This window comes from Sceloporus occidentalis, unplaced genomic scaffold (assembly GCF_023333645.1).
Source record: "Sceloporus occidentalis isolate IW3139 unplaced genomic scaffold, rSceOcc1.0.p SCAF_8, whole genome shotgun sequence".
Lineage (NCBI taxonomy): Eukaryota > Metazoa > Chordata > Lepidosauria > Squamata > Phrynosomatidae > Sceloporus > Sceloporus occidentalis.
Window position 1 is genome coordinate 12,094,017 of NW_028316988.1, and position 27,874 is coordinate 12,121,890.

Consider the following 27,874-nt stretch of genomic DNA (forward strand, 5'->3'; position numbering starts at 1 on the left):
ATCCTGCTGCCCCAATTCTTCTTCGCACTAGGCTTCCCAGGGTCCTCTCCAGCCAGTCAGGGCATTCTGGGAATTGTGGTTCCAAAAGGGAGAGGCAGGGGATCACCTTTCCCCCCAAAGCCTGGCGTTTTTGCGTGTGACTCAGGTCCTGGACTGAATGGGCTCCTCCTTCCCTTGGAGTGGCTTGGCCTGCCTCAGACCCGCTTTGGTGGCTCATGGGCTTTGTGGTCTCTCTGTCTCTCTGTGGGCCTTCTCTGAGAAGTCCTGCAAACACCCCCCCCCCAGAAACTGGGCCAGGCCTCCAAGACCCCTGGGGTCCTTAGCACCCCCAAAAGCGACTGGGTCCCAGAGGCTTGGCTTTGGGATCCACTCTGAACTCCAGAGGAGCTCTCCATGGTCCTGAAGGCACTCTGGGGCTAAGGCTCAGCACTTTGGAAGGCTCCAGATTGGGACTACAACCCGGAGCGGACTCACCGCCCCACTGACACAGAAGCCCTTGCCCAGTGCTGCTTGGAACAGGGCTTGGGAGTGGACTTTAGAAAAATGCAGGATGCAGAAGTGAAAACTGGGTGCCTCCCTTCCTCCCCTCCCCAACATTAAAAATAAATCCCTTTTTCCAGGTTCCACCAAAAACGGCAGACTTCAGGCAAACGTGGCATTGGTTGGGCTCCTCAGCTTGGTGGGAATTTGAACCCAGGACATGCTGGACCAATGTCATGTTGTTCATTTTATGCTTCACCCTGAAGTATTGAGAATATGAAGGTTGCCTTTGGCTCTGACTCTCTCCTGACCAAAAAGGAGTCTTTGGCCAGGAGCTGCTTTTGGAGGGTTTTGTGAGCCATCGTCTAAAAACGAAAGCACGCTTTGAGCAGGGATGGAAACACTATTCTCATGTTCAACTTTGCACGGTTCTCTTCCAATGTTTGGATGCCCCAAAGCACAGCAGAGGGATTTATTGGGCTGAGAAATGCGTGTTTAGTGTTTTGCGCACACAAAAAATATGTTTTCAGCACAGAAAGCGACCCCAACATTTCCTCTTCAGGAAACAGGTTTTCTGTGCAAAAAAGTATCTTTTCTTTGCATACAAAAACATCTGCAGGTGTTTGGCTCCTTGCAGTTATTCTCCTGCAAGATTCCAGGATGTTTGAACACAAGGAGAATAAAGCAAGTAAATATTTGTCTTCTCTCTCTCACTCGCTCTCTCAGAGGGGAGAAATACATCTTGGATGTGAGGATAAAGCAGTCAAGATTTACAATTCACTCACTTCCAGCCAGTTTTTTCATCAGTGGTTTCAAACACACTGCAGAAATAATCCAGTTTGAGACCGCTTTGGCTTTCCTGGTTCAATGCTAGGGAATGCTTGGGAATGTTGTTTCATGAGACACTGAGCCTTCTCTGTCAGAGAGCTCTGGTGCCACAATAAACTACAATTCCCAGCATTCCCTAGCCAAGGCAGTTAAAGTGGTCTCAAACTGGATTATTTCTGCAGTGCGTTGTGGACTGCCAGTGGTAACATGGGGCCTCTGTAACCATAGCAGTGGAGAATCTGCTTTGTCTAATGATGAGGATGATGCTGTTGTTGATGATAGTGGTGACTATGACTATTATTATTATTGTTTGCATGGAGAATATCAGTCTGGGAAAAGACCCATCTGAAACCCTATAGAGGCATAGCTGCCAGCCAATGTAGGCAATGCTGGTCTAAGGGCTATGGAGAAGGCTCCTGGTCCTTTGGCCAACACCTCCAGACCAAATCCTGCTGGGACCCTATGGAGACCCACCACTGGCCCTTGGCCTGGGCTACTCCAGCCTGGATAGACCAAAGGATGAGGAAGGCAGCCTTCTCGCCCCATTTCACTGGGAAGAGGACAGCCTAGGTTTTGGCTGGAAAGCAAGAGAAGCATCCCAAAGTGCTGAGCTCTGAAATGGAAACTGGGTCATTCTGACATTTCTGTCTCTCCTGACGGATGCTGTAGAAACTGGGGAGCTGGTCTGTCTTCTCCCGGTCATTTTGCCACTACTTGGCACTCCAAAAAACCATCCCAAGCCCTTCCACACACCTCTAGCTGCGATGGGAGTTGGACCTTCATCCTGTGGTCCTTTGAGGTTCTGGATCCAACCCAAACAGGCCCTGATAGTGTTTTCTATTCTCTTCCCTCAACATCTGGCCAGTTGCCCCAATGGGAGGTCCACCAGGAGGACAGTAATACTGGTCTTATGCAGGATTTGGAGGCTGGAGGAAGCATCTCTCCATCATGAGGAGTGCTGACAGGTAGCCCCTTCCTCAATCAATCAATCAATCAATCAATCCCCTTTGAAAGCCATTCCCGTTATTGGCAGCTGTCACCACTCTGCCTTGTGACCACGAATCCCACAAAGCCAACCACACGCCGTGCGCAAAGGTCCTTCCTTTCTGTCTCTCCTGTGACTCCATGCCATTCTGTTTTGCTCCCAAACAATCCCTGTGTGACCCAAGGGATGCTTCCTCTGATGGGGGAGAGGCGTTTCCCTCCTTTTCCAAACACTAAAAAAGGAAAGGACTGTGTTAGAGAGCGAGAGCGAGAGCGAGATAGCTCATAATATATTTGTTTTGTTTTTGCATTTGCAGAACAATTCATTTGATGGCTATTTTATAGGGCATGTTTTATTTATGCCGTCGTTGCGCTGTGCTCATGAGCTGCTTTGGATCTCTTGCATGGAAAAACGCTGGGCTGGAAATGAAGGGTGATAAATCTTTATAAATAGCAGTCCTTCCAAAGCCAGGGGTCAGGCCTACCCTGCAAGCATGAACTGGCATTGAAGGGGGGGGGTGCGGTTTTCCCCTCGGGGGTCCTACTGCCATGCAATACTGAATGGTCTCTGCCCCAATCCAGTTGCAAATGCATTAGGCATGCAATACAGCGAAGGGGAGCGATGGGTCGCTGGGTCTGTTTTAAAGGGGAGCAGAAATGCATCCTACGGTTGCACCCTTTTTGCTTTCGGCAGGGCTTCTTTCCCATTTCAGAAACAGCAGTTCCATAGATATAGCTTTCCTCCTTGGCATGAAGCTTCCCCAGCTGAATTTGTACAGCTCTGTAGCCCTATCCATGAAACAGAAGCATGCTTGGCATAAAAAGCTGGCCCTGAATTATCAGCACGGGTCCTCCCCCCCCCCCCCCCAGTATGAACAAAACAACTGGTGTGTGTGTTTGTGTGTGTATATATACATATGCCCCTACACCAGAGTGCTTGCTGAGTGTGATTGATTAAAAAGTCCCTTTAAACCTCTGTTGTTTATTGCATAGAGTCCTTAGCTGCCGTCTCTTCATTGGCAGATTGCTGCATACGGTTATTTGTTCGGAATAGGTTCTTCCACAAAATTAAACCAACCCAGCCAGCTTGGCAAGGGAAGTGGGTCTTGTCTTCTATTGTTTGCAAATTTCTTAATTGCAGATGCTGCTCTTATTGCGGTGGCTTTTTCCCCATCCGCCTTTGCAGCACATAGCAATTGCACCAGGTACCTGTTTCTAGTTTCTGCATCGACAGACTGGCCTTTGGAGGCTCAGAGGCAAACCGAAATCAAAGCATGCTCACATTATATTGTATATAGTACAATAGTGTAAAGTATTGTATACTATATTGTAACGATGAGGCTTGTGGCCCAAACTGAAATCAAAGCATGCCCCCGTTATGTTGTTTTTGTATTTTTACAACAGCCCTGTAAGTTGGGCCTTCTTGTCCAAACGGAAGTCAAAGCATGGTCAGATTGCATTGTTTAAAATCCTACAAGTTGGATCTTGTTTTTCTTTCTCGCTATGTGTAAAACAAAGACTTTGATCTTGCAGAGTTCGGCTCCAGCGTGGGATTTTTAAGCAGAAGTTGTAGCTTGGGGCAGGTATTGGTGGAAGGAATACCAATAGCCTTTGCTGGGATTGTAGCAGGGCTTGGAAACAGGACTACTTTTATGGACAACTACTGGCCATGCTGTTTGGAGAGAGGCATTATCCAAAAGAGCAACTTTCCCAAATGGTTGGTTGTAGAGGGAAGGAAGGAACCCAGGGAAGGAGGCTGCTGCTGCTGCTGCCAAGAGATTTATGGCAGAGAACTGGGGAAGGGAAGAGGCACCGAAGTAATAAAGCAAATGACTTGAGCAGCAAGCAGCCTTTAAAAAGCCCATTGCCTCATTGTGCAGCCAGGGCTGACGTACCCCTGCCAATAACTCTTGGAGCCGGCTGGTGTCATCTGGGTGGGCTTTGCGGATGGAGAAAGTGGGGGATGGGATGCCCAGGAAAGATGACTTTCCTCTAACCTTCACCCCTTCCATCCCCATCCGCATGCCAGCCACTCTAACCATCCCCTTTCCTCATTCGGGTGACCCAGACTGGGTGCAAAATCTTTGCATTTGGGCTGATTCTGCAGAACTGCATCCCTCTTTGGTGCCACTTTCCGTTTAGTGTCCAAAGGGGGCTTGTGAGCAGAAATAGAGCATTCCTCTCCCAGTTGGCTTTCCAGCCTCTTCCTTGGATGCCTCCACTTCAACCCTGTGGTCAACATCTGCCAGGCACTGACCACAGAATTGTGCTGGAGGAGCTACAACTGCCTAGTAGAGTGTTCTCTCTAGGAATCTCTATACAGTAGGTCTTTCAGTGCGACTTTTGGTTAAAGCTGACCATGAGTTGCGCTGGAGGACTGAGATATTCCTAGAGAGAACATATTAATCGAATCCATGAATAATCAAATCCGCAAAGGTCAAAGCCGCAAATGTGGAGGGACGAGTGTATTCCCATCAAATCTAGTCTTGCTCTTTGAGGAAACCAAGAGAGAGGCAGAAATAATCCCTACCCTCTTTCTCCGGGATTTGGAAGTGCAGTCCTGGTTCCCTCTTCCACTTCCTCTTCCTCTTGGGACCACTTTTGCCCTCCCTTGCCCATCTCCATCCCTATCCTTGGCACCTGCTGTCAAATCAATCAGGAGGGAGCAGAGATGCCTGTGGAGACATATCCTGCGAGGGACTCTTGGCAGAAGGCAGGTTACCATCCGGCAGGTTTTATTGGGGGCTGTCAGATAACAGCGGGAAACACAAATTATGGCACGGGAGGGTGTCCCCCCTCCTTATCTGTCCTCGGCCTGCCGCTGAGAAAGCTGGCATTGCCTGACGGGGAGAGCGGCAGGCGGGGAAAGTGCCCAGTCAGCATGGCAGCCGGTGATTAATTTGTCGCGGGCTCCTTTCTGTGCTTCTTCTGGCAGAGCTCATAAATTCTCATCTATTCTGCTTCTGTTGCTGCTGCTCTTTGGCCACGGACCCAGGCTGCGGGCACATGCGTGCCGGCGGTGGTCCATACCCATACGCGCATGTGTGGGAAGCGGGCAGTGTTTACGTCTCCTTTTCTTTCCATTGAGACTTCTGAAGCCAAAGAGGCAACAGGATGGACATCTTGGAAACCATCTGATGGGGTGTCATGTGGATGATGGAGCTGGCTTGTTTTCTGCTGCTCCAGGAGAGACGTAAGGATGCAAATGGCAAAGAAAGAGATTCCACCTAAAACTTAGGGGATGGTAAGAACTGTTTGAGACCGTCAAAGTCTTTAATCAGAGGTTGGATTAGAGTTGTAGATATTGTCTCTCTCTATATCTCTATATGGAAGGATTTTGGATTGCATGGTCCTTGTGGTCCCTTCCATTTCTAGGATTTTCCCCATCTTCAGTCCCTCAAATATCCAGCATTTCCCCAGAGCAGTTCATCGGAGCAGTGTGAAATTTGAATTCTGGCACTAATATTTTTTTTGTTGGTTTACACCTGTATTCTCCTGTTGTTGTTGTTGTTGTTGTTGTTGTGTGCTTTCAAGTTCTTTCCAACTTATGGTGGCTTATCAGATTTGCTCTGAGTGGGTTTGCCATGGCCTTCCTCTGAGGCAGAGAAAGTGTGACTTGGTGAAGGTCACCCAGTGAGTTTCCAAGGCTGAGCTGGGATTTGAACCCAGGTCTCCCAAAGTCCTACTCCAACATTAAAGCCATATTGATTCCCATGTGACTTCAAGCCAGTTATGTATGGTTATGCCAAATCTGAACCCTGTGCTCTAACCACTGTCCCGCACTGCCTCTCTCTTGTGGTGGGAAGAGGGATCAAATCCTCTTTCTTCGTATTGCACTCTCTTCCCTGCTTGTGATTTCTTCCTTTTCTCCTTCTTCGTCAGCATGGCAGATTCTTTTTTTTATCTCCGGTGTCAAACTCCACACGCGAAAGGCTTCTTCCTCCCAGAGGGGAAGCAAAGAGATAAGCACTTGCTAATAATAATCATAATAGCCATAACAATTAAAAATGTGTCTTCAAAGGCTGCCGAGGAATGTACGGTTCCTGGACTTTGGAGCACTTAATGGGAGCGGCCAGAGCTATCGTGAGTCCTGACACACGCTTATAAGAATGGCCATGGTCCTTCCAGGAAGCTCTCCTGCAAAAAGAGATGGCCCTGGACATCCCCTGCCAGGTTCCTCCAGCCCTTTGTGGCCAGTGGCTTATCAGGCAGAGTCGGTGGGGGCAACCTTTTCCCTAGAGAGCTGCCAGTAGAGGCAGGTAGAGATGGTTGTTGTTGAATCCCCCACCATCACTAGTTTAACATGCCTCCAGTTGTCCCATTTGGTGGGATACTCCTGCTCAATCCTCTGCAATCCTACCTTTTGAGTTGCATTTTGAATGTCCCTGTGCCTCTTTCCACCTCCTTTTCCCCCTCTGTCCTCAGCTTTCGTCCTTTGCTGCAAGTGGCGTTCAAAGGGCAAAAGTGGGAAGAGAAGACATGAGGTGCAGTCCTGTCCTTCCCAGTCGGCTCAGGCAAAAAGAAACTGCTCCGGCCCCTCCTGGATTGTGTGTCCAGGTGCGCATTAATGCTTCTTTGTGACCGCTTTAATGGTGGGTTTAGTGCGATGTTGTGTGACATCATTTCACATAATTAAGTGATTTTTCAGGGATATTCACAGGATAAACTCCTGATCTTCTTTGTGTTATAAACCCCAAACTGTATGACTTCCAAGTCTGCCACTTGCCAAGGGACCCATTCTCTGGTGAGCGAAAGGGTGCGGGCAGATGGCGCTCATCTCACTGAAGGGGTCCAGGTCAAACCGTCCCAAGTCTCCCCTGCCCCCTTTTGTTGCACCACTGTCATGTTCCCAAAGGCCTTTTGCAAGACACCCTCCCCCCCACGAAGCTGGGCAGCTGTCCATTTGGAAGCCCCCCTTCACACCCCTAAGGACACAAAGCATTGGGAGCATTGGCTTTGTCTGGACTGGACAGGAAGGGTTCCCTTGCCGGATGGACGGATGGACGGCAAGAAGAGCTTCCTGAGGCCCAAGGGAGCTGGGCTCAGGGCCAAGAGCCCAACAGCTCGCACCATAGAAGGAGCTCCGAGGAGGAGGAAGAGGAGGACTTCCTGCTTTTCCCATGGAGGATCCGCCAGACAGCCATCCTAACTAGGAAGGGAAGCTCCCCAGGGTAAGTTGGAGACCCACAGCTTTGCTCATAAGAAGACAAGACCTCCACCACGCAGGACCCACGCCTGCCTGCTTTGCCCTCTCTGCCTGCCAGCTGCCTCCCTGCCTGGCTTCCCTTCTTGTTTGGGAGCTTTCTGGTGTGGCACACCAATCTCTTCCCTCCACCACCCGCCTTCGGCCTCCTTTTAATGATTAAACAAAGCAGACTCGCACAGAAATGTTTGCAAATATCAACCCAAACAGCTGGGATTGGGAGTGGGGAAAAAACCTGGCTGCATTTCTCTCTGCCTTCTTTTTCAAGCTGGCCTGGTTGCATTTATGTTATACACTAAGGAGAGAGCCTTCCTCCTTGCATGCCCATGCCCTGCATGTAATTCACCAGGTTAATGAGAGAACGGGAAAGAGAGGAGGGCAACCCATGCCACTTGGCAGCAGGGCAAGCATCACTGTCACCTCCTTTCCTTCCACGGTTTCAAGCCCAGAGATGACCAGTATGCCCCATCACTTGCATGCCCCGTGCATGGTGCAGCCTCTTTGCCCTTTAGGGCAGTTGCAATATTCATATCATCCCAGCCAAGGCTATCTGGAAGCCCCCATCTCCCCAAATGAGCCTCCCTCCATCTTACACTCTCTGTCTCTGCATCTTCTGAGATTCATCTGGTGAAGGTACAGGAGAAGGCCTTCTTGGTGGTTGCTCTTAGACCAACAGTTCCCAAGCTTTGATCTTCCATGTGTTTTGGACTTCAAAAGGCCTTCTTATTTAAACCGGACTTCAGCCTTTAACTGGTTTGAGGCAGAAGAATGCCCATAGGGTCCTATGATGATAAGGTTCAATAGGTTTGGCGTATTTTTTAAAATGTGTGATAATACGTTTATTTTGAGCTCTTTTAAAGTAAAGTTTTAATAGGATTGTTGGTTTAATGCTTTTAAAAAACGTTTTTTAAACTGGATGAGCTCTTTCGTTTTAACTTCGGTCAAATACTGCGTTGGGTCCCATTTTGGGAGGAAGGTGAGATATCTGGGATCTAACTGCCGTCTTCTGCGGTTCATCCAACTAAATTGTTAATAATGGGGAACATTCTTTTTAAAAAGGAAGAAAAGAAGGTGCCAGGATCAGGCCTGTCTGGCATTTTCTCGTCTGAAGTCAATCCTGTTAGGAGCCTCTGAGAAGGAAGAAGTAGCGCTTTGCACATGCTCAGGCACTGCTGTCACCTTTCTTCTTGTTCCATCCTTCCCATTCCAGGCCAAGCCTTAATGCTGAAAATAGGTCAAGAGGCTGAGAAATCTCCCTTCTCTGACAGCTCCAATGAAGCGACAGATATGCCGCTCTTTTTTCTCCCTTTTGCTTCCTTAATGCCATGGTCAATTCACATCCTCTCTCTTTTTTTTAAACAGTCTGCATTGCTCCCAAAATGTCAAATGCTCAAGTCGATGGCTTGTCGGTTTCACTTGCCGCCTGTCCCATATATATATATATATATATATATATATATATGTATGTTTGCCTTAATTATTTCCAGCCTTGCAGATAAAGTCCCCATTTTGCATCCCAAGGAAATAATTGAGGCAGATGTTGGCCTGGAGAGTTGTCTTTCCCAAGCTGGGGTTGGATGGGGAGAGGAGCTCTCAGTCTTGGAAGGAGATGTGTTTCCAAACAAGTGTCCAAACTAGGTCATTTTGGATTCAGGCCGTGGGGAGAAATGTGGGGGGAGAATTACATTTTTGGAAGAAAGGGAGTATTGTCTGGAGGGTTTTCAGATTTCATGCAAACAGACAGCTGTCCAAAGTTGTCAGGCTGAAGAGAGAATGAGAGAGAAAGTGTGATGGTGGGGAGCAAGATGTCTATTCCTCTTTGTATCTCCCCTCATTGCCTCCCGTTGCCCCATAGCGTCTCATTGGACAGGGATGGGCTTCCAGAGATTTGGAAGGGACCCTAAAGGGCCATGTAGTCCAGCCTCTTCTGCCATGCAGGAACACACAATCCTTCAAAGGCAGAGAGCCCCAACGTCCTCTGAGGCACTTTATTCTACTCTTGAGCAAGTCAAGAGGTTCTTCCTAATGTTTAAGAAGATGGCGTCAAGCCCCTTGGGCTTTTCTGTACCAGGAAGGTGAATTTGGGTAGATGCACCTTCTCCCGTTGTGCAAAACAATGGTGGGACCAGCATCATCCTGCCCTGATCCAACCTCGTCCCCCCAACTATTGAAGACAGAATTTCAGTGGGATGTAGACCAATAGTTCAGATCAAGAGCAAGGTAGGTCTTTTGGACTACAGGTCCCAGAATCCCCCAACCGGGAGTTTCTGTAGTCTGAATGAGCAAACGTTTCCAAACTCTATTCAGAGGAATCTTTCCATTGCAAAAGCCAGACTGGTGTGCCGTTATTGCTGTGGCCTGAGTCCCACCTTGGCCACCTTGAGACACAAATCCATCAGTCCCCGCCGTCTTAGTTATGGAGCAGGTGTGTGATTTGTGAGTGTGGCATTATTTACACAACAGCTGGGCAGGAAGGGCATTGTGGAGCCCAGGGCTGGGGATAGCATCTGGGTTTTGTCCACGCCGCTGTTGTGTGATGCACAGTTGTTGCTGTTGTTGTTGTTCTTGGTCTTCTCTGTGCTTGAGGTCCAGGTGTAATGGATTGCAACAGAAGTGCAACCTTGCAAAATGAATAAACACCGCGAGCCGTACGTTTGTCTTAAACTGGCAAAATGGCTCCTGACGAGGCACTAATGAGCAATTGTTTATTTTCCCTATTAGTTCCATTTATATCTGTCTTTCCCCAAAGAGCTCCAAGGTGTGGGCATCCTTGGCCCTTTTATCCTCGCCAGCGGAAAGAGAAAGAGAGCCTGGCGCTCTGCTAAAAAATTGGAAACAGATTCCCTGGTTCAGCAGGGAAGATTTAGGAAGAAAGGAAGCAAAAACGTAATCCCATAATCCTATTCTGAGGTTCAGTATAGTTCAGAGGACCACCTTAAGACCCCAGATACCCTCTCCTTGGGAGCTAAGCAGGGTCAGGCCTGGTTAGTACTTGGATGTGAGACCATATTTCAGGGGCTGTCAGCTATATTGCAAGGAAAGGCACTGGCAAAATAACTTCCGAGGATTGCTTGCCCAAGGAAACCCTATGGAAAATGTTTATCACACTGAGGCTAATTTTGGCATTAAAGAGAGATTGAAGTGCATTTAGAGCATCCCGCAAATAAAGTGAAAATGGCAAATAATTGCACAAATGGTTATCACACCAATTGCACAAATAAAGTGATGTTGAAAATACATTGTCACTGAAATCCCGAAAGTAAAAAGATGTGCGTTAATGCTTCTTTGTGACCACTTTAATGTTGGGTTTTGTGTGGCTGTCATGTGAAACGTAATTACATGATTTTTCCAGGATATATACGGGATAAACTCCCGATTCCTTCGTGGGATAAACTCCTTAGACTGCCATTGTACCTTGATTTTCATATATATATATATATATTTGTCCACCAGATTCTGAACTTTCCAAAAAGTAAACAGCCTGTTGTACGTTGCCTTCTCCCTTTATATTTGGGGTGTATGTGTGTGTGTGTTTGTGTGTGTTAAAATGTTCATCACATTTTCCTGGATAATTCTCTTGCCTTTTTATTTTTGTTTTTTGAAAGGAGGCCTGTTTCCTCTCTAAGATAATTCATTATCTATAAATTAATTTCTCATTTACAGAACCATAATCCTGTTTGATCCGCGTTGCGTTCAGGCCGCTCCTTCGCTCTTAAAATTCAGCGCGTTTTTAAGGCTTCTGCAAGGGTTTATGAATGTTTAAAAATTGCTTGGTTGGTCCCTGAAGTAATTTGACAAGTCTGTCAGCTATTGATTTATATATATATATATATATATATACACACACACACACACACACACACACACACACACACACCTACCTACCTACCTACCTACCTCCCTGAAATGATTTGAGCTTGAGGATGCCTTGAGGAATTCTATGGAGAGTCTGGGTGTGTTTGAGACAAGAGAAGGTAGCAATAGGAGCCAGGGGTGGGTTTGGGCAATTGCTCCAAATGGGAGAGGAAGCAAATGCTTGGAAAGCAAATATGTTCTTGAAATACTTTCTGAAAATCCATTAGGACTGTGAAATTAAATGGAAATGAATATTTGGCAGGCGGGGGCTTCTCAGGAGGAGAAGGAGGGAGACAGGGCTTGGAAGGACTTCTCTCCCTTTGCCCCAAACCTCTTGTATTTTGGGATCTGGAAGTGCAAAGAACACGATTCTGTGCCCAACGAAGGAGCCGCTTACGCTCTTATAAGCCAACCAGAAAGGAGTTTGCAAAGTGAAAAGTATCCATCTTGGATGCATTGGGTTGCAACGCCCATCATTCCTGGCCAACATTCAAAAAGGCTGGAAGTCAGTTGTTGCATGCCTTCATGTCGTTTCTGATTTAGGTGACCCTAAGGCGAACCGATGATGGGGTTTTCTTGGCAAGGTTTCTTCAGAGGGGTCTGCCATTGCCATCCTCTGAGGCTGAGAGAGTGTGACTTGCCCTGGGTCTCCCAGTGGGTTTCCATGGCTGAGCCGGGATTTGAATCCTAGTCTTCAGAGCCCTAGTCCAGCGCTCAAACCACTGTGCCACACTGGCTCCAGCCTCTTGTATCTTGTACATAAAACTGCAAAGCCCCTCTGGATAAATCATCAATACAATATTGTATATACTACTGACTATGCTGTGCCAAGGAAACCCTATTTAAAAGAGCTTGCATCCTGTATTTTGTGCATTTTGCTTGGTCTGATAAAGGTATGCGCTGTTTTGCGCATGTGGGATTCTATTGCACTAAATCTAGAGAGCTGCCCTTAATAATGCCTTTGGGGCGGCTGCATTTTTCTGCCAAAGAGCCAGTGAATGTTTACAGAGAAGGAGGGAGCAAAAGCGAGGCAAGGAAGGAATGAGGAAGCGCCCCTGCTGAAAATCCCTTTCCTTTCTGGCAAGCAAGAGCCAGCAAGTTCTCACAGATGTTTCGCATCTTGTCCTGGCCCCAGAGGCCGTCCCGCCCGCCCTGCGGTGTAGGCCAGGGACCCTATTGCTCTCCTCCAGAGATCTGTTGTGAGGCTCACAGATTCCCTCTGTGTCACTGGACCAAAATAATTTCCTCCCCAGAGCTTGGAAAAATCCCTTTGCAAGGGAAGACTGCACCTCCCAGAATCCACCCAGAGAGTATCGCTGTAGTAGGGATGTTTGGGGAGTTGTGGTCCTTCTCCTAAAAAATTACCCAAAGTCTTGAGTCAGTGTCAATAAAACACACACACACACACACACATACACACACACACACACAACCTTTCTGGATCAGACCAAAGCCCAGCACAGCAATGTTTGCAAAGGAAGGTTCAAGTCCTCTGCACCTGATCCTCTGAGGTAGACTGTGCTGGAAAATGGAGGTTCGATCCCAACCTCACCTGGCACAAAAGGACACCTTGGGAAGGCCCTCCTGGTTCTGATCAATGATGTTGTGGGAGCCCTTGACAAGTGAAACTGAAAGGGGTCCGCTCCAAGCAGAGACTCTGGGCCCTTGACTGGATCCTGAGCCAAAGGGCTTCTAACTGGCTGGGAGTTGTACTTGAGTTCATTTTATTTTTACAAGAAACCGGTTTGCTTTTAAATGGCGTTTTAACTTAATTGCGCTCTAATAATATCATTTCTTTAATTGTGTATGGAAATGCGGTGATGTGTTTAAATTGTGTTGTGAATACTTTGACTTTCTGTTTCTGTTTGCATCTCCTTCTCTTAAAATCTTTTGGGGAGCTGCCCAAAGTCCCAGAGTTGGAGAAGAAAAGTGGAATAGAAGCCAAACGGATCCAAATGAATCTAAGGTGCCCTGCCATGGGGTTTTCTTGGCAGGTTTCTTCAGAGAGGGTTTGCCATTGCCGTCCTCTGAGGCCGAGAGAGTGTGACTTGTCCCAGGTCTCCCAGTGGGTTCCCATGGCCGAGTCCAACTGGTCTCCCAGTGTCCTAGACCAACTCTCAAACCGCTATGCCATGCTGCTCCTTTCTTAGGGGACATTGACACTCATTTTTTTTGTCCCAAGGAGATGCAGATCGCCGCACTGACGCATATCATGTTTGTTGTTCCCATTACATTTTGGGTTTGTGCATCTCTTTGAGTCATTTTAACCCTTGTGTTGGGTTAAAATGGCGCTGCCTCGCCTCCTTTAACAATACAGAGCAAAGTGAATTGATTCAGAAGCATAGTCAAGATGCAGATCTTTCAGGAAAACTCAGGTATCAAAAACCCAGTATCAAATATTCCGGCTTAAGTGGGTTTTTGCCAGCACCCCCCCCCCCCCAAAAAAAAAAAAAGTGCACCGAATGCATTCGGGACCAAGGATTCAACCTGGATTCATCCCAGATTATTTTCTAGTGCGAATGGGGCCCTAGACTCACTAGGGTCTAGAAAACTGGACTCACTGGGATCAAGAACCTTGGATTCAATGAGGACTAGAAACCTGGACTCAATGGGGACTCTATGGGGCCAAGAAGAAGGCCTTCAGGCAGGAACATGCGCAGGAAGCCTAGTAAGTGAGGGAGGCAATGCACATATTAATGGAAAAGCCACACAGAAGAGAGTGGCATTCAGGGAAGCAGCTAGCAAAATGTGCATACATTAGACACACATTATGCAAGTTTGCATATATTATTTCCTTATTTATCTCTACCCAAATGGGACTCAAGGTGGCTCACAGCAAGGTTTTTTAAGAGGGAGATTTGTGGCAAATAATCGCGCAAGAATAAGGCTGTTTAAAAGGCCGTCGGATGCAAAAGCAATTTAAAAACACGCCTTTAAAAAGTTTAAATTTTAAAAAAGATAGCACCCTCCGGTTCAAAGTCTTTTCCTCAGAAGCTCTTTGCTCCAGATTTGTGTTTGTGTGTAAATTGCATATTTGGTTTTGAAAAAGGTGTCTCCTGCTGTTTCTAGTTTTCTATTTTGTTCTTTATTTATCTTTTAAATACAGTTTTTATTGATTTTGTCTGAAGCATATTCTAAGACACTTCTCTTTTACATGTGTTTTCACGTCATATCCTTTTCCAGACGTCCTCCCCCTCTTTTCCAAGTTATAAATTTATACATCATTTTAATATAAATTGTTCAAATTCATCTTCGATCATTTATATCATGACAACATTACAACATGTCTAGTTGCATATATATCTTCTCCGTTTACATTACATATCCATTCCATACAGTACATATCTTATCCATATATCTTATCCGTTTATTTTAAGAGTATACACTCTTGGTTATTTTATATGTCTAAACACTTCGATGTGATTGTTGAACACAGTTATCCTCATATCAAAGCTTTTTCTAAGTTGCTAATACTGATATATCTCCCTCCAAAGCAAACTATCGACAGTTTTCTTTTCTCTCCTTAAAGCTTTGGACCGTCTTTCTTTGCAGTCATTCATTCTTATGCCCCGGTCTTCATTCCTTTTCATTGATTATTTTATCCCTTAATAAAAGTGAGGTTTGTCCATTTCAAGTGTGTCTAAAGTTTTCATCTGTTGTCGGGATTTCGGTACCATTTTGTTCTTTAAAAGGCTGACCTCTTTTTTTGGCATCGATCCTGCAGAGCTGGGTGGCTAATGCTGTTCCCTCTTTTATTTGGTCTGTCTTCTAGTCTATGGCTTGGCTGTTTTTCCCTTAAATCTCCTTCCTCCCCCAATTTTTTGGCATCTCTGCTGCATTCTGAAGCATCAACCACAGACCTCTTTTTTTGCCCTTTGTGGGAAATAAGCAGAGAGATAAAAATAACCATTTAGTGCCCCTTTTCCATGCTGCTAAAGCCACCGGATATATGGCCTTTGGTCTTGGGAAGATGGAGGTTTGCCACCTCTGAAAGCAGTAGGGAGAGACACGAGTTCAAGTTCCTGCTGCATTGCCCCACTGTCTCCATTTGGCAGCGAAATGAAGGAAGATGTAAAAGTTGCAGGAAGAAATTAAAGGAGGTTTAAGCAAGGTTTGAGAAAGTAGACAAAGGTAAAGGAGGGATGTTGGTGAGATATACGTTGAGCCTTCTGCTCCTGGTCTCTGGCTTAAGGAAGGGCTTCCAAGCCACAGACCTGTCAAACAGGTTGGTGCACTAGAAATCCCTTGCCCCAGAGGCATGGGGGGAACAAACCCAACTCATTTTCCGGAGGCTGGAAAGCAGCCAGCTCTGTTTATCTTTGCAAGGCATGCGCTTGCATGCGCCGGCTTGAGGGTTGTGAGGAATGTGTGACTTTTCCTCTCCTTTCCAAGCATTGCTGGGAGTTTCTGGGAATTGTAGTCTGTTCAGAGGAACCTTTCCATTGCAAAAGCCAGACTGGAGTGCCACTAGTGCTGTGAGTCCTATCTTGGCCACCTTGAGACACAGATCCCTCAGTCCCCACAAGTCTTAGTTATGGAGCAGGTGTCCGATTGGTGAGTGTGGCATTATTTACACAACAGCTGAGCAGGAAGGACATTGAGGAGCCCAGGGCTGGGGATGGCCACGCCGCTGGTTTAACTGTATATCAGAAGGGGGTTCAACTCTTTTACCCTTCTGGTCCCTTAAGAGTCTGCATTGTAAAACAGGAATGGAGAGAATCTGGGTCCAGATACACTGGTAGATCTTGGGGAGGCGATCAATCAATCGCCAAGGTTTTCCAACTCCAGCTGTATAGCTTCCGCAAATTAGGCCGCTGAAAAAGAAAAGGTTGCGTGGCAGAATCTGGAGTGGCATTTCCTTTTAGAAAATGTGAGTCTGGTCCTGATCCTGCTCCTGAATTCCTGGGGCCTCTGCTTCTTGAGTCTCAGCATCTGTCCACCTGCTTGAGCGCCTCTCTTGCACCTGGCTTTGCTTAGCGGCCTCCAGGAGTTTCCAGCCAAAACCAAAGCCAACCTCGCAAGGCTGGCAATGACCCACTCTTGATGGAAAGCAGCTTCTTGTATTGTAGGAGGCCTCCTTGCTTTGATGGCAAAAGCTCTCCAAAAGCGGGTAATTACAGGGCGGCAGCTCCAAACTTCGTGTTGGTTTCTAGCCGCTGGAAAGTCTGTTTCCTGGATGCCTGGATACCCCCCCCCCCCGATCTCTGGATGCGTTGCTGCTATTTAAACACCCCAAAGCGCATGCCAGGTGCCGGCTGAACATGAAAGTTGCGCTGGAGCTTGGCCAGCTGGCAAGCCAAAAAACCAGGAGTGACATGGCTTTTGGGGAGGGAGAAGGAGGAACCTGTTTGCAAACACATGGTTCATGTAGAGGTGCAGAGATTTAGGGACTGGTTTTGCAAGTTTCAAGAAGGGAATTGTTTTTAGCATGTGGAAGGATATGGCAGGCTCACATATTGCAGGGCTTTATTGGTGGTGACATTACGGCTGAGAAAGCCCTCTCCATTAGAAATCTAAGCCCTATCCAGACACTGAGAGAACTATATATATATATATATATATATATATGCGCGCATGCATGCATGCAACTGTGGCTGGCATCTTCAGAGAATCTTGGAATATTTTTATATACATTATACCAATCTAAATAGGGGTATTTTGTTGGGGGGGAGGGGCGGTGTTAATATGGATTAGATACTGTAGTGTGAAAGCATCTTTGAATTGTTTGGAGACTTGAAGATGCACTCGATGGGCCCCTGAATGCCTTTGCTAGTGGGTAATCCACTGGGTCTGTCCCTGACTCCAAATGGATAGGATTACACCGTAAATACTGCTTTTTATTTTGGGCTTCCCCTCCCCTGGTCTTCTCCAGAGTCCCCCCATGGCCAGAATTGTTCAGGCGGTGCCATGCTTTTTAGGGAAGACTCATCCTGGTCTCTCATTACATTTGGGGAAATTGTCAGTGTCGATGTCAGGAGAAGGCTTGGGAGAGAGTTGCAGCAACTGTTTGGAGGGACTGAGGTCCAGAGACCTATTGAGTGGCACCGCCAGCAAAATTATAGGCCTGGTGAGGGCTGGAAGAGCCTTCGTTCCTCTCATGTTGTCCAGCTTCAGTCCCACTCCATAATCGCCTGTTAAACCACTCTGCATTTGTAGCTTCCAGTTATAGCTGCATGCAAGCCACCTCAAATTTAGCAACGAAATAGGAGGGCTCCAGGGGGATTGAAGTCCTCTGAGAGTCTGAAATGCAGACGTCCAACGCTTTGGAGAATTGCAGACAGGGCTTTTTGGGAGCCTGGTTTTGTTGTTGTTAGGCAAGGTAGCCTAAGCCATGTAAATTGTCTCTGAGATGCAAAAGAAGAGCTGTCAAGAATAAATCCATTTTTAGCTATCACAGTTAATAACCTCGAGTATTCCTCCTCCCATTAATTTTGTCTAGTGCCATTTTTAAAAACTGTCTTTTGAGCCGTCCAGCTCTTTGCTGATGGCAGTGTACGTTTTACAAGCCTATCTCTGTAGGGAATGGGATGCGGTGCTTCGAGAGAAGGACGGACTTTTCTCTAAGCTGCTGGTAATAATTTGATATTTCTCTGTCATGTCCTTCCATCCATCATCCCCTGCACTCTGGTGATGGAAAGAAAAAATCCCAACCATCCCACTTTGTCCCCAAATTCCCTTTCCTGGGTTGGTTGCCACCCTCTCCAATGCCCATCCTTAGTGTTTCATTGCATCTTAAGCGTGTTCAACTATGGATGGTCAGTGGAAGCCAGGCAGCAAAGAAAGCGGCCAAGAGGCGAATCAACTCAGCTGGAAAGTGGTGCTGAAGGAGAGATCTGTGGAGACCCTGAGAGTTAGCAATGCAAACGAATGGGTCTGGGAGCAAGCCAAGCAAACCAAACCCTCCACTAAATGCATCTGAGGAAGTAGACTGAAGTCTAGGAAAGCTCATGCTGCCAATTTCTGTCTTTCAGTGAGTCTCAAGGGTGCTACAAGATCTCTCCACATACTGATTCGACAGACTAACACGGCTATATCTCTGAATTCAAGCTCTCCAATTTGATAAGCATGCTCTCTATTCTTTCATCTAACTCACTGATAAAATGGTGGCAACGATGTCTGAACCAGGACAGGATCGGGGTCTTTGTGCTCAGGGAAGCAACAAGCCATTTTCGCAGTGTTCTTCCTTCTGCAAGAAAAAACCTTTGAAAACTGCGCCATTGACCAAAATTGTTTGCAGAATAGAACTACTAAAGAGCAAAACTTGAACATTTTTGTTGCAGGAAACAGCATTTTATGTGCAGAGGTGTTTAAAAACCCTTAGCTTGCTTGTCCATTTAGTTATCTTAGTTCCGTCGGATTGCAGCTTTATTGTCTTCTTCTGACCGGTGGAAGAATGGTCCTTAAATGGATCAGACAAATAATTAAAAAGGAAACCCTGGCTGCAGCTGCTGGCGTATTTGCATTATTGATCTTGTTTTCTTTTTGTCGGTTGGTTGTTTGAAATTTCCATTCATTTTTCTGGAGTGAGTTGATGTAATAATTCATTATAGTATAATTATTGGTCTTGTTTGGCTAAGTTGCTATTTACAGCAATTTAAGTTGTGCTGGGTAGCACTTTTGGGTACTTCTGGGGGAAATCAATAGAGAAAAACAAACTGATAGGAGCTCTTAGTATTCATATGGATGGGAGTGACTCTGAGCACATGCAGAGTACAACGCAATAAGGACAGGAGAAGCCGGAAGGAGAAAGCATTCCTTGGTCTGTCGAATTTAGGTTATACAGAATGGCTGCCCATTAAAGAGAGGCATGATGGAAGTTTACAAAATCATGTAGAACCTAAATCCATCGGTGATGCCTTTATTGGCCAATCAAAATGCAGAATATACTTGTTGCAAACTTTCGAAGCTCCAAAGTCATGTAGGACCTGTTCATCCTATTGGCTTTTGCCACCGTCCAACTTCCACATCCATACAGTTGTGGCTTTACGCTGTTGGAAATGTCATTACACAAACGGAGTTGCATCTTTCTTAGAGGCTGCAGGATGCATATTTTTGGAGGCTGCATGAGTATTTGCAGTATTGCACAAGTCCAGTTACACCAGTGCAAGTGATTTCTCGCCCAGTTGTGCTGCCAAGGACCTTCTATAGCTATGCCCTTGGTGGGGAAGGATGAGCTGGCTGGACTGGTCCAAACTGGAGTTACACAGTGCTACCTGTTACACACAGCTGTCAAACAGGGTCTTCTTGCCAGCCTTTTCCGGCTGCTGGGAGCCCCGTACGCAGATGGCTGACTCTTCCTTCCTCCCGCCTTCTCTCCCCACAGATCCCATCTGATGCCGAGGCTGAAGGAGTCGCGCTCCCACGAATCCCTGCTCAGTCCCAGTAGCGCGGTGGAGGCCCTGGACCTCAGCATGGAGGAGGAAGTGGTCATCAAGCCCGTGCACAGCAGCATCTTGGGGCAGGACTTCTGCTTCGAGGTAAGGGACCACGCAGTGGGGAGGAGCAGCGTTTGGGCAACTCTATGGTCAAAGTTTAGCAGAGTTGCGCTGGCGGATCTAGAGATTCCTAGAGAGAATATATTAATCAAATAATCAGATCCACAAAAGTCAAAGCCACAAATATGGAGGGATAACTGTATTTCCTTAATGTATCAATGGTACAGAATTTGTGTGATGATCCAGGTGTTGCCCTGTTTGTAGTTCAGTGTTGGAAAGACTGAGATGAGTTTGGCAGCCCATGGTCCCATTTTGTGGAATCTGCACACTGCTTTGCCTCCTCTTCCTCCTCCTCTTTCTTCCTTTTCCACCCGCTTCTTCCTCTTTCTCTTCCTTCTTTCCTTGAATGCAGTGATAATTACAATGCCACACACAGAAATCTTGAACCTCACGATCGCAGGTGATAGAATCAAGGTTGGAAGGGAAGCATACACAGACCGGCTTTCTTTGCCAGGAGCCAGATTAAAGCGTGGCTTTTTTATCAAACAAATGTTCCCACCTTGAGGCGAGTAAACCGTGTTTCAACACAAGAGGGATGTGTGTGAGTGTGATTGAATTGTGGAGTTGTGCCTGGTTAGGCATCTCAAGATCCCAGCAACATCATGGTCTCTGGCCACAGTTTGCCTGTTTGTTCAATGAAATGGCACTCAAGGTGGCTAACAGTGATAAAATTCCAGATTAAAAACAACTGCAATTAAGTTGTAAACACAGATTTTTAATAATAATAATAATAATAATAATAATAATATCATCCTAGCATCCAAAGCAGTGAAATCCCCATCAGCAGAAACCCAGTGGAAAAGGCACTGAACAAATCTTGCCAAGAAAACTCTGTGATCGGTTCACTGTAAGCCAGAAACAACTTGAAGGCACACAAAAACAACAACAACAGTGACAACAATGACAACAACTCCCACTGGGAGAAGTCAAATGGAAATTCAGTGCCAGGCCTTGTGATCTTGCAACCTAAGATGAGATTCTCTCCAATTTGGGGGAAAGGATTCTAGCATGAAGGCCATATAGATATAGATATAGATATAGATATAGATATAGATATAGATATAGATATAGATAGATATAGATATAGATAGATAGTACTGGGAAGGTTCTTGAGATTATGCAAAACAAATTGACGCAAATGTCCCAATTGGGTGCAGAACTGCCACCCGTTCTCCCAATCGAGGGGCTTTCCTTAGGTTGCAAGGAGACGCGGTTCAGGGGCCGAGAGTTCTCTTTTCTAAAATAATTAAAATTCTGTGTCACATTAATCCAAGGAAAGCTTGAATCCCTGTGACCAATATAAGTGATGAATTATTCATGCTGTCTCCTTTCCGGCATAATTTGTATTGTGCTCATAATCTTTTTAGGGGTGGAATAGAGAAGAGGCTGAAACCCAACCACAAGTTAGTATCTTCAGCCTCTCCCCAACCTCCCATTGCGGCTTCAGAGATGCGTTGCATCCGTAATGGCTAGGAACTTGATCTTTCTAGGCCAGGACATTCTCAAGAAGGAGAATTTTGCACCCTGAAAAGTCTGCAACCTTTCTGTTCTCTCCTAACATTCTCTTTATGGGAACTGTCTATGTCTGGGCAACAGTCATGCCAGTTCTGCCCCATGTACCATCCCATTGAAACAGTGAATTTTAATCTGAATTGTGCAAGGCAAAACCCGGAGAGGATTTGTTGCCCTCCTGACATGGGAGCCCATTGCAATTTGGAGGCCGCAGCGTTGAGACCGACTTCTCCAAAACTGTTTCCAAAACTGTAATGAACGGTTTGGATGATAAGCCATAACAACGAACCATTAAAACCGCCATGCTATAATTTTTCATGGAGAGAGTGGTGATCCGAGACTTACAGCCTTCAAATACAGGGCTGTTTTGATTGTCAGTAGCTTGAGGAAAGGCAAAACATGAAATAGTTTACATAAGGAATAATGGATAGATCTTTTTAGCTGCCATCAGAAGTACTAATGGGTCAACGCCGGTACCGATCGCTCTAGAAAGAGATCAGACAAATCAATGGAAGCGGAAGATGAGAAATCCCAAGTCTTTCAACACACACCTATAAACAGCTTTCCTCCAAGCCATGTGTTCTGGGGATGATGGGAGATATTATTAAAACCCCTCTGGAGCAAGCTCCATCTCAGAAACGACAGGCTTTATGTGTTATTCTGGGCTGTGAGAGAAAGAGAGATATTCTGGACAGGCAGCAGTAGCCAATGTTTATACTTTCATTAGGAGGCAGTATGTTTTAGCTAGCTGGGGATGATAGGAGTCATAATCCAACACATCTGGAGGGAAAGCAGATCAGTCCATCTGGAGCAAGTGGCAAGGTGGCTGCCATAGTTTTAGCCAAGTTGCCTTGCTCTTCATTCCCCTTTTAGTCCTCTTGCAGCATGCTATCTTTCTTTATCCAAAGGGCATAGTACCACCCTGTCCATCTTTGGTCAGGCCTCACCTGGACTCCTGTGTCCAGTTCTGGGCACCACAGTTCAAGATGGGCATTGACCAACTGGAATGGGTCAGTCGAGATGGTCAAAAGTTTGGAAAGCAAGCCCTGTGAGTGAGGAACAACTGAGGGATCTGGGAATGTTTAGCTTGGAGAAGAGGAGATTTGAGAAGAGATATGACACAATCCTCATTAAATACCTGCAGGGAAATTGTGCAGAAGATGGAGCAAGCTTGCTTTGTGCTGCTCCAGAGTCTAGGACACCAAACCAGTGGACTCAAATTACAAGGGAAATGATTACCACCTATAAACATTAAGAATAACGTATTGACAGTAAGGGGTTGGAATAATGTCTCCAATCATCCCCAGACCACATGGCTTGGAGGAAAGCCTCAGAAGTTGGTGGACTCTCCTCCATTGGAGGTCTTGAGGCTGAATCGCCATCTCTCTGCTTTAGTGCTTTAGTTGTGGGTTCCTGCAGCAGAGGCGAAGGGTGCCAACTCGGTCCCCATTTGCACAGGACACGCTGGACATGGGTGCCTGTCCCCTTCCTCTTCTCCACTGCCGTGAGAAGGCTGCTGTGTCCAGTGGCTGTTCTTGGGAGGAGGGTTTGGCACTGCGTTTCAATAAGTAGGTCGGATTATGGCATTGGTGCACTTTCTCCCTCCCTGGAGCTTCACCCGGGGAAAGCATTGCTGTTTTTGCAGGGAGCTGAAAATTGCAGGATAATTTTGCCTGATGGAGGAAGCCACCCATCCATGGAATGAGGATAATGAGGGGAAAGGAGCTAGATTGGAGAAAGTAATGATTTCCCCCCATAATTGAATTTTACCCCAGTAAATTAATACCTCCCTCTATCTATCTATTTATCTATCTATCTATCTATCTATCTATCTATCTATCTATCTAGATCCTTTTCTGGGGTGCTTAAAGGCCAGTTTTGATTCCTCTATTCTGTTTATCATTGTTGCCTTGTTAGAAGGAGTCAAGGTGTGTGTGCAAAGATTTCACTGCCTCCCACACAAACGCACACAAACACAGGTTGCACCGTTCCACAAAGCACCCATGATGTAGCCACAAAGCCCAAATTGTTCTCTGCAAGGTGAGTTGGTGTCTCGCCTCTCCCAGGTTAAGGAGGTATTTTACTTCGTCCGGTCCCCTCTTTCATCGGGTCTTATGGCACACTGAATTATGCATCAGTCTGCATTTATCATTTGCCCTTTTTTCATATGTCAAATAAGAGAATAAATTACTTATGTGAGGTTGAAATATGTGTTACTGGCAGGGGAAGGTGAGTTTAAAATGCATACAAATCCTCATGGATACAAAAAATGGGTGGTTTGAAAATGCACACAGGTTGAGGTTCATCTGGAAATCCGAAATCCTCCCAAAATTGTCCGCATGGGTGGCTGAAGTAGTGACGCCTTTGCTTTCTGATGGTCCAGGGTAAACAATCTTGGTGTCATGCACAAAATCATAAAAAATATTGTGTATAAAATTAGCTTTAGGCTATACGTAAAAGGTGTAAATGAAATATAAATGAATGTCATGTTTAGACTTGGGCCTCATTTAAAAGATATCCAAATATTCCAAAATCCAAAACACGCCCAGTACCAAGAATTTCAGAAAAAGGATACCTAAGCTGTATAAATAATTGGACTACCTTTCTTTTTTTAAATGAGAAACTTGCAGCAAAGGAGAGAATAGTGCTTAAGAAAATGAGAAGACGAGATTTCCGTTCCTTATGCCACAAGGGCCTGTTGGTTATTGATGGAAGTTTTGTTGAACCTGGCTGGGAAAGAGCTGGCTCTTTCTGCTGCTTTGTTCAGCATATGCAGGAGCTGTGTGCATGCACTAAAATTTGATAAAGCTCCTTTTTTGGATCACAGTTCCCTGAATCCTGCAGCCGGCATGCAAAACTACAAATCAAAAAAGAAACTTTTCCAGGCTGTAATGCATGTCCGTGAGACATACTGGAAGAAATGCTCAGCTTCTGGTCCTTCAACAACGAATGTCCTCTTGGAGCCCAGCACACCAGAGGTGCATGGCAGACAGTTGTGGTGACCAGAGGAAGCCATGCCACCTTTGGCCTGGTCCAGCCACAGGAAAAGCTTGACTGCTTGGAGTGCCCAGCAGGTGCAGCCAAGTGGCTTTAGCATTACATTTCTATGCCCAGGAGAAGAGAAGGCTCCACTGTTTTTAGAGAAGAACTTCTCTGAGCTGAGAGCGAAGGAGCTGAGCACTGGCTGCAAACCCACCCTTCGCCATCCACAGCAATCTTGGAGAAATGAGTAATGGGACCAGGTTTTTAAATGTTACGTTGCAGGACGAGCCAAGCAGACATCCCTGTAGATCCTGGACTCACCGTAGATTTCTCCAGATTACAAATTTGCCCTCCTGGAGGACGCAAGAGCAAGGAAAGGCATTTGCAGATTCAGAGCGTGGAGGAAACGCGTTAAAAATTAATGATGTTCCCATCATGCTCTGATTTTGCAAATAACAAGGGGCAAGGGCATTAATTCCGTTGTTCCCAAGTGTTACTTTCTCTTCTTGCAAAGTTGCCCAGAGCAGTAGTCATTATTCATGGATAATGTGTGTAAGGCGAACACTTCTTTAGTACGTAAGGCAGCTGCGCTGTTTTATTTTCTCCTGGAAAATAAGGATCCTGCACCACCCAAAGCACCTCTTCCCTTCCTTCTCCTAACAAGCAACATTAATAAAATATTTTTGTAAAGCAACATTTGGAGCTCTGCATGTACTCTTTAGCGTTTTGGCTTCAAGCTGCCCCTTTGCCAGAGAGGGAAGAGGTGGCTTTGAGCAAACAGAGGGATTGTCTCTTTATTCACATAATAATATCATGCTCTCTGGCGTTGCATGGAGGCAAGCAGTGGCACGCTTGTAACACCTCTGTTGTCGCAAGAAAACAAAAGAAGACGGAGGCCCAAGACAGCATTATATGTTGCTAAAAGCTTTGCTCTTCCCCGCTGTGTGCTGCCTTCTGCAAAACAGCATCGGCCTGGCTTCTCTTCTAATTTGAAAGCCAAGATGTTCTTTGGCTGAAAGATGCACCGGGCAGATGATATGTTGCCTCGGGCAGTAACATATCTTGGGCTGTGCATTCAGGAGAGCAGCCCAGATGTCCCCACAGCCTTTCTTGCTAGAAAAGATGTCCCACTGACATCCGCCGGACCTTGCTTAGGTCTAGGAAGGGCAGCCAGTGCTTAGTCCTCCATGGAAAAGCTTCCACCTTGTTGCCTCGGGTGGAACTGGGATTCATAAATCCTCCGGCCGTCTCAGTTTCTGAGGAACTCTCCCTTTATTGTCTTCCCTCCAGGTGACAACTTCATCTGGCAGTAAATGCTTTTCTTGTCGATCGGCGGCCGAGCGCGACAAATGGATGGAGAACCTGCGGCGTGCTGTGCACCCAAACAAGGTAGGAGCAGCGTGGCAAAAGGTTTCTCAGTGGACTATAACTCCCAGAATCCCCCAGAGTTCTCTCAATGGCATGCGTTCCATTGCTCTTTTCCAGAGCCTAGGGGAAAACCATCCATCCATCCATCTTCCCTCTCTCCTTCCTTCCCTTCTTTTTTTGCACTATAAGTCCCAGAATCCCTCAGAGTTGTCTCAATGACATTAGTTCTGTTGCTGTCTTCCAGAGCCTGAAAAACTTCCCCTCTCTCTCTTTATTGATTGACTTGTATTCCCAGCATCCCTCATGCTGCATGGAGATTGTATTCCAACAGAGGAATTCTTCCAGGTTCTGGCTTCTCTTGCATTTTCTCAGCCTACGTAGCTCTGTCCTCTTTGCAGGAGAATGGGGGGGGGGGGGGGGCAAATAGAAGCACAGGCAAGATAGCATGCCTGGTTTTTCCAGGGCAACTATAAAAACCAAATTTATGTACAATCCATTAACGATTCATTAATGAGCCACTTGCTTTTAAAAAGAACTTCATCGCTTTAAGAAAAATCCCACTTAGGTGCATCATTAAAAGAAGAAGATAAATACTGAATATAAAAAAACCCCACGCAGCCTGCCTGGTGGGACAAAGTAAGCAACTTTGATATTATAATGTAGAAGCAAGCCTAGTGCAAGAGGCATCTGTCTGGTTTTCTGGAAATGCTGGAGTAAATTATTCTTTTTTACTACAGCTCCCAGAATCCATTCCCAGCTTCCTTTTCAGGAGCCTTTGATTTGAAACAGAGATGTCTACATTCTTATTTTTCACTGCATTGAATGAATTGTTCCAAAGCTGTTTGGCCATCCATGGTATGCATAGACATTGTCTTTCGTGGATGAAACCCATTGAGTCCCTACACAAGGGAGCAGAGCCTCTTAGCAAATGGCTGACTCCTTGAGCCCCACGCAAGAGGCTTTCTCTTCCCTGTCCCATTGCCTTTTGGCTCTTGCAAAGCCAAACATAGACCTTTGGGGCATTTACAGGGGCGGCTAACCAGACACCCCCATTTTGACAAGGTGAATTTGCCTTGGAAGGTTTTTGTGCCCATTTTCTTAAGAGCTCTTCTGCCCAGCATGGCATCCCTTCCTTCTCTCAGGCTCAGTACGACGGAAGAAGAAACTGAGCAGAAAACACCTGGCAAAGCAGCTTTCTTTGTGTACACTTGTCTAACACTCTGCAACCATCCTCCCTCCTTTTTATTTTGCAGACAAATGGGAATGGGTGCCATTTTTCTTTTAAAGTGAAGCTGTTCTGTGCGCGTGTGTTTGTGTGCGATTAGCTTCCTTTCTTCTTGTAATTGGTGCCAGCGAAACAAGAAAGTACAGTGATATTTGGAAAAGGAACATAAGCAGGGGTTATTATGCAAATTCCCAAGAGCCGGCAATTTTCCTTAAAGTAAAAATGTAATTAAGAATCGGTTTCTGTTCTAGTGCGTCCAAATAATGAAGCCAGCCATTCTTCCATTTTTGTGCGCTGGGTAATTGCTTCCTTCTCCCGCACTTCTTGACCTTTTCGTTGTTTTGTCTGTGTGTGTCTCTTGCCCAGGACAACAGCCGGCGAGTGGAGAACATGCTCAAGCTATGGATTATCGAAGCCAAAGACCTGCCGGCAAAGAAGAAGTATTTGTGCGAGCTCTGCCTGGACGAGGTCCTTTATGCGCGGACGACGTGCAAATTGAAAACAGACAATGTCTTCTGGGGGGAGCACTTTGAGTTCAACAACCTGCCCTCCCTCCGGAGCATCACTATCCACCTCTACAAGGAGACGGACAAGAAGAAGAAGAAGGACAAGACCAACTTCATCGGCCTGATCAGCATCCCGGCGGGCTCCGTCACGGGGCGGCAGTTTGTGGAGAAGTGGTACCCGGTAGTGACGCCCAACCCCAGCAAGGGCAAGTCCGGAGGGCCCATGATCCGCATCAAGTCCCGCTACCAGAGCATGAGCATCCTGCCCATGGAGATGTACAAGGAGTTTGCTGAGTACATCACCAACAACTACATGGTCCTCTGCTCGGTGCTGGAGCCAGTCCTGAGCGTGAAGAACAAGGAGGAGATGGCCTCGGCCCTGGTCCACATCCTGCAGAGCACTGGAAAGGCCAAGGTAGGAGACACTTGCCTCCAG

The 27,874-nt window shown here is 46.3% G+C and overlaps 1 protein-coding gene across 9 annotated transcripts in view; it reads left to right on the forward strand.

The window, feature by feature from the left end:
* LOC149307933 (disabled homolog 2-interacting protein-like) overlaps window positions 1–27,874 on the forward strand; it is a 142,621-nt gene that overhangs the window by 86,881 nt on the left and 27,866 nt on the right. For all 9 annotated transcript variants that reach the window (XM_089534646.1, XM_089534650.1, XM_089534647.1 and 6 more), the window contains 3 exons: window positions 19,674–19,827; window positions 25,630–25,728; window positions 27,299–27,853. In XM_089534646.1, coding sequence (XP_089390772.1) covers window positions 19,674–19,827; window positions 25,630–25,728; window positions 27,299–27,853 — 808 coding nt within the window. The remainder of the gene's footprint in view (window positions 1–19,673; window positions 19,828–25,629; window positions 25,729–27,298; window positions 27,854–27,874) is intronic.